This window comes from Lepidochelys olivacea (genome assembly GCF_965140295.1).
Source record: "Lepidochelys olivacea isolate rLepOli2 genome assembly, chromosome: 5".
In the NCBI taxonomy this organism is placed as follows: domain Eukaryota; kingdom Metazoa; phylum Chordata; order Testudines; family Cheloniidae; genus Lepidochelys; species Lepidochelys olivacea.
This window is the reverse complement of record NC_140415.1, coordinates 103,730,088-103,746,836: the sequence shown is the minus strand read 5'-3', so window position 1 is coordinate 103,746,836 and position 16,749 is coordinate 103,730,088. Positions and strand designations below refer to the sequence as shown.

General features: G+C 41.2%; 1 protein-coding gene across 1 annotated transcript; it reads right to left on the bottom strand.

Annotated features, from left to right (window-relative positions):
* Window positions 1-1,356: 1,356 nt before the first annotated feature.
* CDC37L1 (cell division cycle 37 like 1, HSP90 cochaperone) lies at window positions 1,357-15,309 on the bottom strand. The gene is made up of 7 exons (XM_084629294.1): window positions 15,049-15,309; window positions 13,181-13,462; window positions 12,378-12,471; window positions 8,975-9,090; window positions 8,529-8,651; window positions 6,338-6,502; window positions 1,357-4,195 (listed from the first exon to the last, which is right to left on the bottom strand). Exons 1-7 carry the CDS (start codon window positions 15,292-15,294, stop codon window positions 4,094-4,096), a joined length of 1,128 nt encoding a protein of 375 aa, XP_084485420.1. The 5' UTR covers window positions 15,295-15,309; the 3' UTR covers window positions 1,357-4,093.
* Window positions 15,310-16,749: the final 1,440 nt, after the last annotated feature.

Below are 16,749 nucleotides of genomic sequence, written 5' to 3'. Positions count from 1 at the left end.
AAACTTAATCCAAAACCCATTCAATGAAAGGGGAAAAACTTTGACAGCTGTAAGAGATTTAGGCACACTAGTGCAGAGCATACCAGACTTAATATTCAAAGCAATGAATTTGCAATGTGAGGTCAAGAAAAAGGCCAAGGTATCTTTGGCTACATTCCTAGCCCACAAGAAGATCATTCTCTGTAAGGATTGGTTCCCCCTATTAGCAGAGTGATAAAGTGAGTTCAGGAGAGCTACTGAATTACAATGGAAGAAAATAAGGCCAGATATTACACATTTAGTTGGACTAGATAACTACTCCAGCAGAAGCAGCATGTAGATCTAATTGCCTGAAGGAAGACTAATAATTTGGGTTTGTACTCCTAAGAGTAATGGAATGTAATTCAGAAGAGTCAAGTTTAGAACAAAATGTCAGAAAAATTTGCTCATGAGATCAATGAGGCTTTTGCCTGGCCTCTTATTTAACATAAGAAGCTATGCTTATTTGGGATACTTGATTAGACAAAGCACTAGAAAGCATACTAAAGAAAATGGGATTAGATATCTTATTTTCATGAATCCTAAACATTGACACTATACAATAGTCAATTAGGGGCTCTGGTCATCTTAAATTTCAGTCACACACAGCACTACAATAAAATGTTTTATTACAGAAAATTAAATCTCATTTCCAAAGCAGTGGGGGAGAATCTTGCCACAAGAGTATACCTTCAAGCTTCTTTGATTAAACATGTTAGCTATGTTTTGTCAAGCTATCTTGAAGCCTTTATTACAAAACTGACCTTTTTTGCTATTTCACTCCACCAAGTTACAATATTAACAAAATTCTGACTACCTAGTTGCACCTGGAAGAGTCCAACTGGTTACACTCTGGTTACATTTGGTATGGTAGAGTGTAACTTTAATCCTCAGTTAATGAGGTTATAGAGCAGAGATTAAAACAGTAGGGTAATAGTTTCTCCCATAAGATTAACAGAGATGAGTACGCTGCATGTTTTGGTGGTAGAGAACCAGCCTCATTCCCATTCCACACTGGACTTTGATGGCTGAGGTCAACAGCCCTCTGTAAGCTTGGCTCTTTCAAATACCAAGCAGTCCAGATTTTTGTAGCTACTGCTAGTCTTTACAAGAAACTCTCCTATCCATTTTTTCAGCCTTACAGACTCTGCTGATTTCATTTCCCTCGATCCCACTTCTTCAGAAACTGGTCAGCAAGATCTAGGTACAGAAGTCAATGTAATAATCACATCCAGATAGTTCAACTTTATGGAACTGGTGTAACTGGCAGCAGACCATGCTGCTCAGAGCATCACTCCTCGCTGGTGGTGATCCAATGAACAGGTCATCTAGCAGTAGTGCCAGTTTAAATACTTTACTGTAGGGTTTTTACTCCAAAGTATTAACACCACCTGTACTGACACGGCCTAAGAAAAGCATCTGAAGAACTTGGAAAGCTTTTCATTTGTTGTAAGCGTAAGGCTATTGAGGTAGGTACTATTCAGTTTGGGTCCTTTTCTTAAAAAAAAAAAGTGACAAATTTTGCAGCCAGCGGGCTGTATGTCCATAGAGACCCCTCTAGACATACACATGTTCCGTGGAGACAAGATTCCTTTGGACAGTTGCCTTAGCATTCCCATACAAAACCTTGATTTGTTCTATACTTCCATTTAACACCAGCATTACTGGGGTTTCTGGACCATTTCCAGACAAAAAGCAACAGCTCTTCCCCCCTTTGCACTAGTCTAAATACACATTTCTTCACTTTCCCCAAGAACAGGATATTGGCTGCTCTTTCTCCAAGATGGCCCTGAGGCTTCTTACCCCTAGCAGAAGTGTGTTCTGTCCTTCACATGCCAGCAACATCAGGGCTTAAGCACCTACAGATGGAAGTTCAGTTCTTTCTACAAGGGAGGCTGCACGGTCACTGTAGGATACAGGGATTAACTGTGTTTAGGAGATGAACTACTGCATAGCTAGGTCATTTCTCATGCTGTCTGGTCATTTTGAGGGGGAAGTTAGTAAGAGAAATGACATGCCCTTTTGTGATCTTTTCCTCACTGTATTCCACTCACACTACTCAGCTGCAACAGGTTTTACAGTATTGGAGAATATACTCTTATAGTCTCTGCAGCTTTTGGCTAGAGCCTACTGAGAGCTGTTATCTTCTCTCAATAAGGGATTGCTAGAGAGATCACAAGTGTTTAAGCCGGTGTACTGGAGGCCTAAAATTAGAATGTGCCACTAAATGTGTTCCATATCAGAAAGGCGGGTCAGCCCCCTCATGCTAGTGGCTGACAGACATGCCAATGAAGTTCCAGAAAATGTTTTGAAGCTTGACTGTTCTCACCCCTAAATTCCCATCCATAAGGCTTCTGTAGTACTGAAAAGAAGAAATGCTCTTATGGTTCTCTATAACCAAGCATGTGACTGGCCTACTCCTCACATAACCTGAAGACAAAGGCCCAGATTGTGCTGGCCACAGTGAGGCAAAGAAGGGGACCAGAGAAGAAGTGGTTGCAGTTCCGTTTCTGGCACTAGTTCTGTGCCAACATTGGCGCCTGCACGTCTTAGGACAGGCAAGGGGCCACTCCAAGGTACAACTACTATCTGTGGCCATCCACTGGCACAGAAAAGCCAACTCACAAAATAGTTCTTCAAACTTGCTCCCTTTGCTTTTGGCTACAGAGGGACTGCATAGGGAGCTGGCCAGCAATGCTAATTCTGCACCAGCCTGGGTCTTCTCTAGGCTGAGGAAAACTGGCTGCTTTCCAGCCCCTTTATGCCACTTAAGCAATGCAGAGGGGTTAGTAAGCAGTAGAGAATGTGACTCAAGAAGTATATATAAACTAATACATTGCTGCTTCGCTGTAAAAGGAGAAAATATCTAGGTATTTCTACTGTGGTATTAGGGAGGGTCAGTCCTACACTGAAATAGCCCAGATACACAGCAGCTGTATACACAGGTGAAAAAAATCATGAAAATAATTAGGAAAGCTTAATAGCAGTTCTGGAGTGCAAAGACTGTTATGGCAAAATTCTGGAAATATTAAAAAGTTTGACTTTTGCAGAGGTCTAAAGCAGAGGGCTCTTAAGATACTGCCCTACATATTGTTACTCTCAACAGTTAACCACTTGGCATCATTCAGCTGATACTGAAACAGAACTCTTCTTTCCTTTTAAACTGAGGAAAGCTTGAAATACCACAACAAATCTGAATTATAAATCAATACTGTTCAGTCAGTGTTTGGCACTCAGGCTTTCTTCATTACTGGTAGGAAGGAGAGATCCTGGCTGCAGTACAATCTTATCCTGAAGTTGTTTTCCCCACCCTCAATCTCTCTCAACCAAAATATTTATTCACACTGGATCTTTGTTATGCAGCAGTAATATTTTAAATTAACACTAAATATTAGACAGAAGAATCAGCTTCTCCGTGATTGTGCTGCTAGAAATGCGGCTCAAAACTCACTTCTAAGCAATTATATACTTTGTCTCTAAAATGTACATAACTTGACAATCAGAAATAAGTACTTTGTCTGAAAGCATAAAGTAAAATTTTAATCCCTGTAGTAGAGGTAAAAAACCACTGCTTTAATTTGAGCCTCCAAGTTGATATCAGCTTTTGATTTATTGCTATTAATATGATAAAACTGGATTTGAGTGCTTACTATGTCAGCAGTATAGCATGAGTACAATTGTGATCTTTAGTATTCATAGAGCAAGACATGTCCATGTCTATAATAAAAGACTATAGCAGATTCCAACTAGAATCAACCACTTCTCGTAAACATTGTATTTGTGCAGATTTGTTTGTCATACTTTGATTCCTAAAATTAAGAATAAAGGCAAGTTTAAGTAGCAGAAAAAACATCCAGTTTCACATTCGGTAACATATGAGAACCCCTCTCCTAAAAGGGAACCAAAAATCTAGCAGCAGATTTTCAAATAAAATGACAAATGTGTTTCTGGATTACCCTCCTTCCAAAAAAACAAATGCAAAAAATAAAGTGCAGCACCCAGAAAAGTAAGTGTCAAGAAAATAGCCACGTTCTTTTCTTTGTAACAAAAGTACTTGGCCTCGGTCTTAACAGTACTATATTGTGTCCATCATTTTGGGTTCCTCATCATCTAGGTGTACCAATGAGTTTAAATTAAAGAGACCTGTGTTTACGCAGCTTTGAAGAGAGTCTGCAGTCTGCAACAGAGGAGAAGACAACATTAATTCTACATAAGTAAATACTGAGATTCTAATATTGTATCTGTGGTCTGTTGCCTAGCTCCCTTTAATTGTCTGCATCTCACACTCAAGACGCAAGTTTGAATGTGATGCATAAGGATTTGCCTGTGACTAATGGTAATATAGCTTATTAAAAATGTATTCCCTTGACATTTAGGAAATCTTATGACTGTACTAAGCTTTTATTCATCTTATATGGAAAGAGAGCCTAATTAGAAATAAATATACACTTAAAGTCATCCCAGTTAACGTTATGTTGCTGATCAATTAGGGAGCATGCTTGTTTAAAGTTGAGTAATGCTCCCTTATAACGTTGTTTGGCAGCCACCTGCTCTGTCAACTGCTTGCAGAAAGAGCAGCCATTGGAGCTAGCTAGTGGGGGCTTGCAACCAAGGTGGACCGGCAGCCCCCGCATCAGCTCCCCTAAGTTCCCTGTGCAGCAGCACCCAGCAGGCTATCAATTGCCGGGCAGTTCAGCTGTCCCACCCCCCACTGCCATGTGCTGCTCCTGCCCTCTGCTTTGGAGCTGCTCCCAGGATCCTCCTGCTTGCTGTGTGGGGGAGGCTAATGTCAGGGTGTCCCCCTCCCCTGCCCCCCATCTCTACAGAGCAGTAGGGGACATGACAGGGCTCAGGACAACAGAGGGAACTTGCTGGCAGCAGCTGCTGCTGCCTCAACTTGCTGATCTACTTAAAAAGGCAGTGTACTTAAAGTAGGGTCACCATACTTGAAGGGCAATGCGCATCTCTCTCTCTCTCACACACACACACACACACACACACACACACACACACACACACAGTGTGTCTGTCTGTCTGTCATGCTGTCTCCCTTCCCTCCATTCTTGCTGCCTTGTAGAGTGAGGCTACATTAACAACGTGTTAACCATTGCGGGCTCAGCTAAGTGCCAATTCATTTAGCAATAAGGCATTCCCTGGGAAATCTCCCACCCTCTGACTTCACCATCTCAACCAAGCTTCACAATCATCATTGCTGTGTACAATATTAAACTGTTTGTTTAAAACAGTGTGTGTGTGCGCGCGTGCATATAGTCTTTTGTCTGGCGAAAAATAATTCCCTGGAACCTAACCCCCCTTATTTACATTAATTCTTACAGGGAAATTGCATTCGCTTAAAGTAGCATTTTTCAGGAACATAACTATAACATTAAGCGAGGAGCTACTGTAATCCTATTCTAAGTTACCTCAGATGCAAGTGAACCTGAGTATATAAATATCTTGATTAAAAGGATTTCAAAACAAATGTCTTAATTTTGACCCCATTCAACTATCCAAGTGGGGAAAAACCCTTAGTAATGGTGGTCTCAGACGTAAAAGAAACCTAACATTTAAATCATGCTTTGTAATCCAAAACCAGCTACACAGAACCCTCAGTGTTTTATGAAAGTTATTTTGTAGTTCCCATTCTCTTATCACAGGCTACATTTTTCTTAGGTTTGATTACTTGTAGGTGTCCATTAATGAGAACATTATGCTCATTTTTACTTGGAAACTCATTTTCACCTCCTATAATATAAAATACAAAATTTAATTATAGAACCACTTTTATAATAGTGTTTGCTCCAGCATACTTGAACCAGATAAAATTACTTGTGAGTAGGTTAAGTATGAATATTTAATGCATTAGGGCTGAATTATCAGGTTGTAAAATGCATTTGGATTTGTGCTTGGATGCTATTTGGGGTCTAGGAGACAAAGAGATAGCTTTTTGAGTATCTATATGCAGAGCAAATAGTTTATATACAGAATATTTAACTTTACTCCCAGCTAGTACCTTACTCCATAAGTAGTCCTATTTGAAATCAAAGGTACTACTTCACATAGAATATCAGGATTGGAAGGGACCTCAGGAGGTCATCTAGTCCAACCCCCTGCTCAAAGCAGGACCAATCCCCAATTTTTGCCCCAAATCCCTAAATGGCCCCCTCAAGGATTGAACTCACAACCCTGGGTTTAGCAGGCCAATGCTCAAACCACTGAGCTATCCCTCCCCCCATCTTTACCCTTACATGAGTAAAGATGGCAGACTCTGGCCCAAAAACAATTATGATTTCTGGAAATGGATTTATTAAAAACCTACCTGTGGCAAAAACTCCAACATGCCTAAGGAACTGAGACCAGTATGGGCAACAGGATTCTGAACCGACATAGCCTGAAAACTCTGTGATTGTGAAGAGATTTTCACTCTTGATTTGAATGCTTCGAGTTCATTTTTAAAAGCCTCAAAATAACCTTCTTCTTCTGCCTGTACAAAGAAAAGGTTGCCAATTAAGTATTCCCCTAAACTCAAAACTAGAAGTATATACTTATGTAGCCAAAGTTTTACATTACTGGGGAAAAAAAAAGAGCTACACAATGAAGCACAGAAAAGGGAAACCACCACCACCCTAAACTTTAGATGAAAGTCTTGGAGAAACCAATAGCAGCTTTGTGAAAAATCAGCTAGGTTTCTTGATTTTTTTTGAAGTGTGGTTTAAATATTTTTGGCCGGGATAATGATAAAAGGCTATTTTCTTGCATCTGAGGAGTGGTGAATAGATCCTAATTTTAACTCATTCCTCATCCCATCCTAGAAGCTGAAAGGAGAGGGGATACTCAGTACTGGACTTTTCAGACGCAAGTCAACACTATTTAAAGTAGGGGCCCCCATTAACGGGCAAGGCACTCTGCCTCCCAAGTTTCAGAGTGGTAGCCGTGCCACAAGAACTCCTCATTCTTCTCCCTCCCAAGTGAATCTGCCAGGATGAACAGTCAGACTAAGTACTTGAAATTTTCATAGCAGTGCACAAATTCAGCCCCATGAGCATTTTAAAGACATCCTTTGATTTGCAGCAATCCAGCCAGGATTAGTACAACCTGCAGAAGTGGGTATAGAGAGGTGCACCGCAGTGATACAAAAATACTGTTAAGTGGAAGGCTGTGACAAACACTGACACAAGTCATAGTAAACAATGGAGTCCTTGATAACAAGCTAACAGGGACACCAAGTCCTTAAATATACTTTTTTTTTTTTTTTATTAGTTGTGACTTAGAAATCAGTTTGCCTGCTTAGCAGCTCTAACTCCTGTTTAGAACTAAATCTTGACAACATCAGCTTAGATGGGCTTTTTCGCTAGCATGTACAATTTAAAAAACTTACTCAGACAAAAGTGGATTTTGCAGTTAAACTTCACTGATTTCAAATTTAGGATGAAAGATGGAGTTCTTGAATTCTTACAATATTAGGATGTGTTCCCCAACATCACTTCATATTTCAAGAACTCTATCTTTCATTAGTATTTCAGAATACTTCACAGCTCCAAAGTGCTTCATAGACATTAAATGAACTGCACACACTGTTCAGCAAAAATACCTGTAACTATGATTAAGCAGTTCTGTACTAAGTTTTAATTAAATGTATTACAAATTAATTTTGAGATACTGTGATGGAGTAGTTGCCAGACCTGATGCTAGTTTATTCAACTAGCACCAGAGTTTCCGAAGAAAGCTGCTGACCACACTGCTCATGTAATTCTTCTGCAACAGCATTTTTTATTTGGGAGGGTGGTGATAGGGGCAAATGGGGACTGCAATGGATAGGTCCTGTGGAATGCCCTCTCTTTGACCACATCTCAAGATTTTAACATGCCTTCTAGTCATAGCTCTCTGCAGCCCGACACTGTTGCTCCTGGATGGCTATACTGAGTCATTACAGAGGCATAAAAATGCTCCCTTTCCTAAAGAAGGAGCATGCAGTCTCTATGGCACACCATGAACCCAGCTGCTTGAAAAGCTAATCTAGTCCTGAACCTACCTCCCTGTTTAAGCAGTGCAATGGAGACAACTCCTGTCCAGTGTCTATATCTTCATCTATAGTTAGTTTTTAGAGCACAAAATATTGATTCTGCAGGAACCCTACTCTTTCAGAGAGTAAGGTTCTAGAGCAAATGGGAGACAGTTTTCACCATTCTATATTACTCTGTGCATGAAAGAATGTACATTTATTGTATGATTATATATGAAGTACACATTGATTTTATGTTCTGTTCTCCTTTTGTACACGCCTAGCAGCACAACAAAATCCACAGAGCTTCCAATCTCATGGTTACACCGACCATTTATTGCACAAAGGGCTGCCAACAACTCAACCTTTCCCCTAGAGCCTGGGGCCCATTCCCTTAGCACATATTTAGCTTGCAGCTGTCAGGAAGAAATTTCAGCTGCTCTTGAACACTGATCCCTCTCAGATGCTGCAAGAGCTTCTCTAGCATTAAAATGAAGTAACAACTTACTTTTGCTCTTTGGAAAAATAGACGAAAACAGCCTCTGGGATCCACATTACAACTTTTGGCCATTTCTATAATAAACTGCATAACAACTGCTTGGTGTGCTACTTGTTCCATCAGAGCTCTTTTCTGGAAACAAAAGTTACAAAGTTACATTTTTACAGAGACCGTAAGCATGTAACTTAATATTTCAAATGTGTTTTACTTTCATGATGACCAGTTCTCATATCTTACAAGATCAAACAAAGTGGGGATGCGGGGGAGAGAGAAGAGAGACAGAAGAACAGACATAATGCAAGGTATTATGGAGGTTCCCTCCAGTAAGTAACTGGAAACATGAGCGGGGGAAAATAGATGAATCATTTAATGTGATCTATGTGGATATTAAGCATTAAGTGGGAAAAATCTATACCTTCTCCCAGATTCAGAGCAATTTAAGATTTGCCTAATACCTGTTCAGCTTCTAGGTGAAAACACCACAAGATGAGATATTTAGCTGTTTCTTCACATACAAGGTATGGATGGTCAGACAAAAATCTCTGGCTATCATCCCATCTGCTTAGCATGCCTGGTGAAAAGGAATTAGAAAACCAAGTGTTATCATAAAAATACATTGCTTATGGTATTTGAATGGCAATGGAGACCAGGTAATTACTACTGGATCCCATAGGATGTAGAGTTTTAGGCTACGTTTACACTGGAGACCTTACAGCGGCACAGCTCTACCACTGTAGCTGCATTGCTGTAACATCTCCCTTGTAGCCACTCTCCCACCAACATAATTAAACCATCCCTAACAAGCAGCGGTAACTATGTTGGTGGCATAGCACTGTCCCCACAGGTGCTTTTGTTGGTGAAACTTTTTTTTGGGATGGGGGGGTTACACCCCAACCAACAAAAGTTTTACAGCCAAAAGTGCCAGGGTAGACATAGCATAATGACTAAAACTCATTACCACTCAATGAATGATCAACCTGTCATCAGAAAAGTGACACACAAGATTAAGTCTTATTGACATGTGACCAAAATAACGATTGGCACCTTTTTTTGCTAGTTTCAGCAGAAAGGCCATGATTAAGAGTCCATTACAGACTGACTGACACTTTCACTTGTAAATGTAGTCTCTATAACAGGATTGAGGCTAGATGGCTAGAGAAGCTTGCACTGCCTCTTCTGTATCTCTTCAGTGGCTAGAGTACTTCAGCTTCTGAACTACCAATATAGCAGAAGAATTAGACAGGAGACAGAAACAAAATAAATTTCCTCTACAATTTTCCTGTATAATGCACATAGTTCAACTAAGCTCAACATGATCTAAAGATGTATGAGACAAGAAGAGGCTCATTAACTGAACTTCTGCAACACTAGAAAACCAGGCTATTCCCATGTTATCTAGTGCATCAGTTGTCAAACTACAGCCCTTAGCCCTTGGACACCTGTGGAACATTTCTTGGTGGGCTGCAGAGAGCTAGCTGGCTAACCACATGGTGCTGGCTATTAAAAATTTCATACTATAAAAAAAAGTTTAAGAATTCCTGATATATCCAGAAATATTTTCCAGTTCTCTCTATTTGCATGTTAGATGTCTCCTACACATAAATAAAAGTGAGTTTAACATTTAGAATTTCTCATTTATTTAGAACTTTTCTTTAGAAAACAAGAGCATCAATAAAGGAATATTATGTTTTATGACTTGCTGTCCAAGGTGACTGAGCAACACGGTAGGGGATCAATTCTATAACACCATACAGTAGGTAATTTCACAACTATAAGACACTAATCCAGATTTGAATTCAGAAGTAGAAAAAAGTACTATTAGACAAAGTAATTAATCTACCTCTGATTTATAGGTAGGATGTTAAAATGCAGAGACCAAATACAAACAGACCAAAGTGTAAAATGGTATGAACCAGGAGGAGAAATCATCAAGTTGTATTGCTTGCGACTGTCCTAAACAAAGTGGAAAAGCTATATTAAAAACCTTTAAAACCAAAACCACAAGAGAAGTCAGAATACTAAAAAAAATGTTTAGAGAATTCTTAAGTCCACAGGTAAAAAGAAATTATATATTTTTATTTATTTTTATATATATATACACACACACACATATACACACACACCTCATCATATTAAGAAATTATGACACTACAAAACAATTAAGTATTTGAGTCCTATCAGACGTCAGTCTAAACACAGATTTGGTACTTTGCATTCCACCCAGAAAGCTAGTAAGTAGATATTTCTGCTAAAATGATTAATGGGGGAACAGTTAGCATTGTTTCTTGTGTGGTTATCCTTGGACAATAAAGTTATTTCATGGAGGCAGGTCAATCACTTCTGTCAGCATATACTGAGACAGCCTCATGCATCACTTCACATTTACAAGTTTTTTTTTTAAGCTAAGAGGACTAGAAACCATTTTTGTTTTTTAAAAATGATACCACCACAGACAAAAGGCAGTATGGCATATCAAGTGCCAACTCAACCCAATCCCTGGTTGGATGGGATGACTTCCATCAGGTAATCAACAACCCCAATACAGCTATGCCCCTACCAATACAGGAGCCAATCAATGACTCAGAACAATGGGACACATTCAAGATATTCATCAAATTTTCAGAACACTACATGACACAGGACATTTGAGTGCAATGGTTTTGATCACATTTCAATTATAGAGTTAAAGTGACACCTAGTGGATAGTCTGATATACTTGGATAACCTATTCTACACCTAGGTTACTATTAATAGATGATTATTTGACTAAAGTTATTTTCAGTAGTAAATCCATCATATGTATTAAAGCTATTCCTCTTGTGGCTTAGACGGCAAAGATGTGTATTAAATACTTAACATCTTTACACACAGGGCTTGAAAAATCCACTCAATGCAGAGTAAATAGTGTTCGCTCTGAAGCACATGTACATGGAGAGCATCTGGCGGTAAGGAGGTGTGAGAAGTACTAATCAATTTCTGCAAAATTTAAGCTGATGCAGCGCTTTCTTTCTGATTCTGCAAATAAGGCCATCATTTCTAATGCTGCTTATCTCTTTCCCCAAGCAGCAAACAAGAATTGCCCACTATGTTCTTTCTTGGTGAAAGCTGCAAGCAGCAGCCTAGGTAGGCAGTAGAGCTAGTCAGAGAAAGGTTTCTAAAAGAGGTTAGGAGCAATATAACAGAACCCCTGATGCCCCAGCTGCAACCAAGCAACTTTAGTGTGGAAGAGAAATCTTCATCTTCCATCCAAGCAGTGGTGCTTCTTCCATCTTTTGTTTGTTTACAACTAAGCTTAGCGCTCTCAACAGTATTTAACAGTTTTTTCCCCCAAACCTGAAACTTCCTTGGACCTGTAGGTGCTTTGTGTTAAACCAGCAAACACAGCTGAAGTCTACAAGAGATTCTAATATCTGAACTAAAATATCAGAAATGTTGCTACTTAGCTGCTATTTCCATGGAAGGATATACTTTTGATAAGCACCGAGGGAAAAAAAATGCTTCACTGTAAAAGAAAAACACTTCTGAATTTACAATACCACTGTTCTAATATCACCTTTCATGAAGTGTCAGATAAAGTAGACAGAACCCTCTCTTTCGCAAGGACTTCAGTTATGCTGAGCGCTAAAAAAGTGTTTATTGAATCCTACAGTCAATAGTGCTGTTTAGATAAACTTCTGCAGCATGTAGCCTCTTACTTAGAAAGGACTATTTTGTTATGACTATCAAAGAAAATCCCAAACCCTGATCAACCGGAAACCTGAAGCTGGACTCTGCTATCCAGATGCTTCATTTATAAGTGTCCATTTTATAAAACAATAGAACCTAACTATAAAAAGCTGGAAAAAGAGAGGTACTTACCAAAATGTCTAATTTTTTGTTCATGTTTCTGCATGAATGATTTGGATTTGTCTTCATCTTCTATTTCTTTTCTTTTCTTTTGATTAATAAAACTCTGTGGGGGGAGGGAGACAGCATAATCACAGAATCCTTTTCCATGCTATTTTAAACTATATCATTATGGGAACACCATTTGATTGAATTTCCATTTAAAAAGTAACGCTTCTAGTTGTAGGCCCAAAACCTGCAAACACACTGATGCATATACTTAATTTAACATGCATGAGGTGGTGTCTGGGAAATTGGGCTTTTTGACAATTAACATCAGGGTTTAAACAAACACAAACTCCTTCTAACGTCTGGTTCTGGATTATTGCATGGAATAGCACTGTCATCTACCAAAGTATTTCTAACACAGCAGGTAACAAGGCACTGAGTCTTTAAAACTTGAGAAATGCCTAACTTTTTTTGTCCTTAGTATTTGTAAGTTTAATATCAAAGTATTACTATGAAGAAGGTAGGATTTGATCCTAACTTTATCATTTGGAAACAATTGCTGTTTTGGACCAACGCAATTTGAGATCCCTGCTAGCAGTACAAAAACATTTCTTATGTTCCGATATCAGTGCAGGACCTACTTTTTGGTGGATTTTAATAAAATAAATGAAAGGATACTCATTCAGCTCTTAATCTTGTCATATGGACTGTTCTGGATACAAAAGACATAATATTACAGTGACAAGTGCCATATAAATAACTTGATTTACCTAACAGTTCTATCACTCGTTTTTACCTGGTTTTATGCATGTTGATATGGTTCGTACCTTATTAAATACATCCTTGCTAACAGAATCTGCGTTCCACAGATTTTGTGTTTCCCTCTGTATTAGTGCCTCTTCTTTCTGTCTCCATTCTTCCTCTCTCTGTCTCAATTCTAAAGCATCAGTCTGTGCTTTGGCATGTTCCTGATCCAGGGACTCAGAGTTATGCAGTGCTAAACTACCAAGTTTCTGCTGGGCTTCTGCTAAATTCCATTTGCATTCCACAGAGCTCTTCACAAACTCCTTTTGTTTTTGGCAAGCCAATTCAATCCCATGACCATATATCTGTATGGGGGGAAAAAAATCAGATTTTTTTATTTGGAGAAGTGGAGAGAATTTAGATAGCACATGCAAACAGGTAAGGTTAGTTGTAGAACAGAATTCTGAGATGGCAAAGTTGTGAGAAGGGAGGTTAAATTCTGAACAGTGACTAAAATTGATATTATACAATTGGATGTTTACTTCAATGATTTCCACATTAAATTAGCTCAGTTTACACATAAAATACATTTTAATGACTCCCAGACTTGCAGACTCAGGGATCATATATCACCAGTAACAAAGCTTCTCCAACCAAACTGTAGAAAACAATTATGATGAAGCGTCAGCAAAAATAGGATCCAGCTGGCTCTCTCTTAGCTGTGCTGGTTCTGCAGTGCTAACAATAGCTGAAACACCAGAATTAACTCTAAACACATATATATCTGTAATAAGAAAGTGCCATCTTTACAGTCTCTGACCATAACTGGACTTTATGAGTATCAAATTCCAAACAGATTAATATCCTTTGCTTAAAACGCCTTGTGCAAAGGACAGATATGTAGAAAAATAATCTGTTTTACTTAGTTCTCACATAAACATAGGAGAGATTTTTAATAGTTATAAACCCCACTTCATATAGCCACCCAGAAAAAAGGAAGTGTATGAATTCCTAAATAGTGATCTGCAGATTCTCATGCTTACTTTGGGCTGTCAATCATGGTAGATCTCCTTTCAATGGAAGGGGACAAGTTGCTGCTAGCTCAAACTTACCTGAGAATCACAGATGAAGAGAATGTCTTGAAAGGAATGAAATATATAGTATTCCAAGGAGTTAACTATGCTGCCTCTCTAGGATTTCCAGTCCCTGGTTGTTCCAAACCCATATACTTACCTCTCAGAAAGAAGCCCCATATACCTATACATTGACTTTTTCTACAGAAGGGTGATTGAATAAGTTTACATACAACTCCACCGTACATACTTCATTTTGCCAGACACGCCCAGCAGTGCGAGGGAGAATGGGAAAAGGCAGAGTGATGGTCAAGTGCTGGCCTGGCGACCCCGACAAACCCAGCGCTAGCTAGCTGAGTGACTGCGGGGCACAGACTGGAATGAGGGTAGGCGCACGCTACAGTCACCTATCTCCGCAGGAACCACTGGGCCTCGTGTCAGCTCAAACCATGGGTGCCAGCATCACTTCGCTGCAGAGACTTCACACTCGGCTCCCATCCGCGGCTTCCCTTCACACTCGCCGCCAACGGGGGCGAGGGGGAAACGGGGCAAACAGCCGGAGAGGGTCGCCGGGCAGGGTCTAACGAGGGGCGGGTTACCAAGCGCTCCGGGGCGGAGCTAGGGGGCGCCCCCGGGCTCTACTCACCCCATGCGGGCGGAGCTGGGGCTGGACGAGCCGAGCGGGGTCCACGGCTCCACGCCCAGCAGGGAGCGGCTGCCCTGGCAGGGCCGGACCCGCAGCAGGCCCACGGGGCTTTGCCACCGCGGCCCGAGGGCGGGCGAGGCCGAGCCGGGGAGCGGTTTGGCTTCGTGCTGCTAGGACCGGGCCGGCGAGCCCAGCGCAGGGCCCGATCCCGGGAGTGGGGGGGACAACGTACCTGCGGGTCCGGCGGGCGGGGCGCGCAGGGCGAGTCCGGGTCCTGCCCCTCCCCCGCGCGGAGACCCCGGGAGCGCGGCGGCCACAGCGCCATCCCCGCCGCAGAGACGCGCGGCAGCGGCTCGGCCCCTCCGGCCCGGCTCCTCCCCCCGCGCAGGCCCGTGACCGTTACCAGCTCCAGCCGGAAACTCGGCCGAGCGTCACTTCCGGAAACAGAGGGGAGGGCGGGGCGGTTGTGTGATGTCATGGCGCGCGCCGCCGCCCCCGAGAGCTACGCGAGGGAAGCGGCGCCCGGCCGGCTCGTGCTGGAGGAGCGCGGGGGCGGGGCCAGGTTTGTGTTGAAGGGGGAATAAAAGCCTCGTTCGGAAAGGGACTAAAGCGAAGCGGGGCCAGGCGGAGGAAGCCACGCGTGTGTCGCGGCTCTGGAGCCGTTACCAAAAAAAAAAAAAAAAAAAAAAAAGAGGAAATTGCCCAACAACCCCCTCCCGGCAGATAAATATGACTCCGCTTGTTATAAATAATCCGATCTCCTTCCCCCAAGTCTGTCTGCCCAGCCAGCAGGGGTGTGCGTACGCCACAGCTCCCGCAGGCGGCCTTAGAATGTGCTTCACGGACCACAGATTACACCTGGGCCATTTTGCAGATATCTCCACTAGTGTATCCAGTGCATACAAACAGGTAACTGTTTGCAAGGTTTTCGTAAGCCGTAATTAATTACTCTGTTTTTATTAACACCTCTGTCATAACACAACATATCGATTTAAGCATTTTAATCTGACAGATGGATGTGCCAAAAGAATCCTGCATTAAAATAGAATTAGGGCTGCAAAGTCGAAAGTTAGGAAATGTCAAAATTAAGATAATGTTTGCGGAGTTGTTGGAGTCATGTTGGTCCCAGGATATTGGAGAGACAAGGGGGGTCAGGTAATATCTTTTATTGGACCAACTTCTGTTGGTCAGAGAGAGAAGCTTTCAAGCTTATACCCAGAAGACCTGAAGAGCTTGTCTCTTTCACCACAGAAGTTGGTTCAATAACAGATATAACCTTGCCCACCTTGTTGCTCTAAAATAGTGGCAGTCACATCCCTGAATTGTAGGCCAGAATCATTAATTTCTGGTCTACAGTTTCTTGTTTTTCTAGACTCATTTTTCAGTAATTTTTTGAGATAAAATCACTTTGTGCTCAGCACTTTGGACAACACCTCATTCCCCTCTCTTACTTATCCACCCTGTGCACTGAATGAGGGAGGGATTCTGTGGAAAAAAATAATGTGATCTTGCAATTAAAGACTGCATCTTAATGCATACACAAAGGGGTCCAAACTAAAGTTGCACAGGCAGCCTGATTTCTATCATTTCTTAACTTTTGAAGGCTTGACTTTGCCCTCTTAATTTTATTTTAACATAGTTTATTTGTATATCACAGAAGGTGATAGTACAGCTCTACTCGGCGCTGGTTTAGGTTAGGCTTCAGCCAGGGGTGAAAGTGAGCCGATATGGGCCGGTACAGCGTACGGGTAAGAAGCCAGTACCGGCCCATATGCAGCCCACATTAAAGCGCTGCTTTACTTCAGCTGGAGTACTGTGTCCAATTCTGGTCACGAATGTATAGAATAGATGTGGAGAAACTGGAAAGGATCCAGAGGTGAGCGACAAAGATGATAACAAGGATGGAATGCAAGCCTTGTGAGCACAGGCTGAG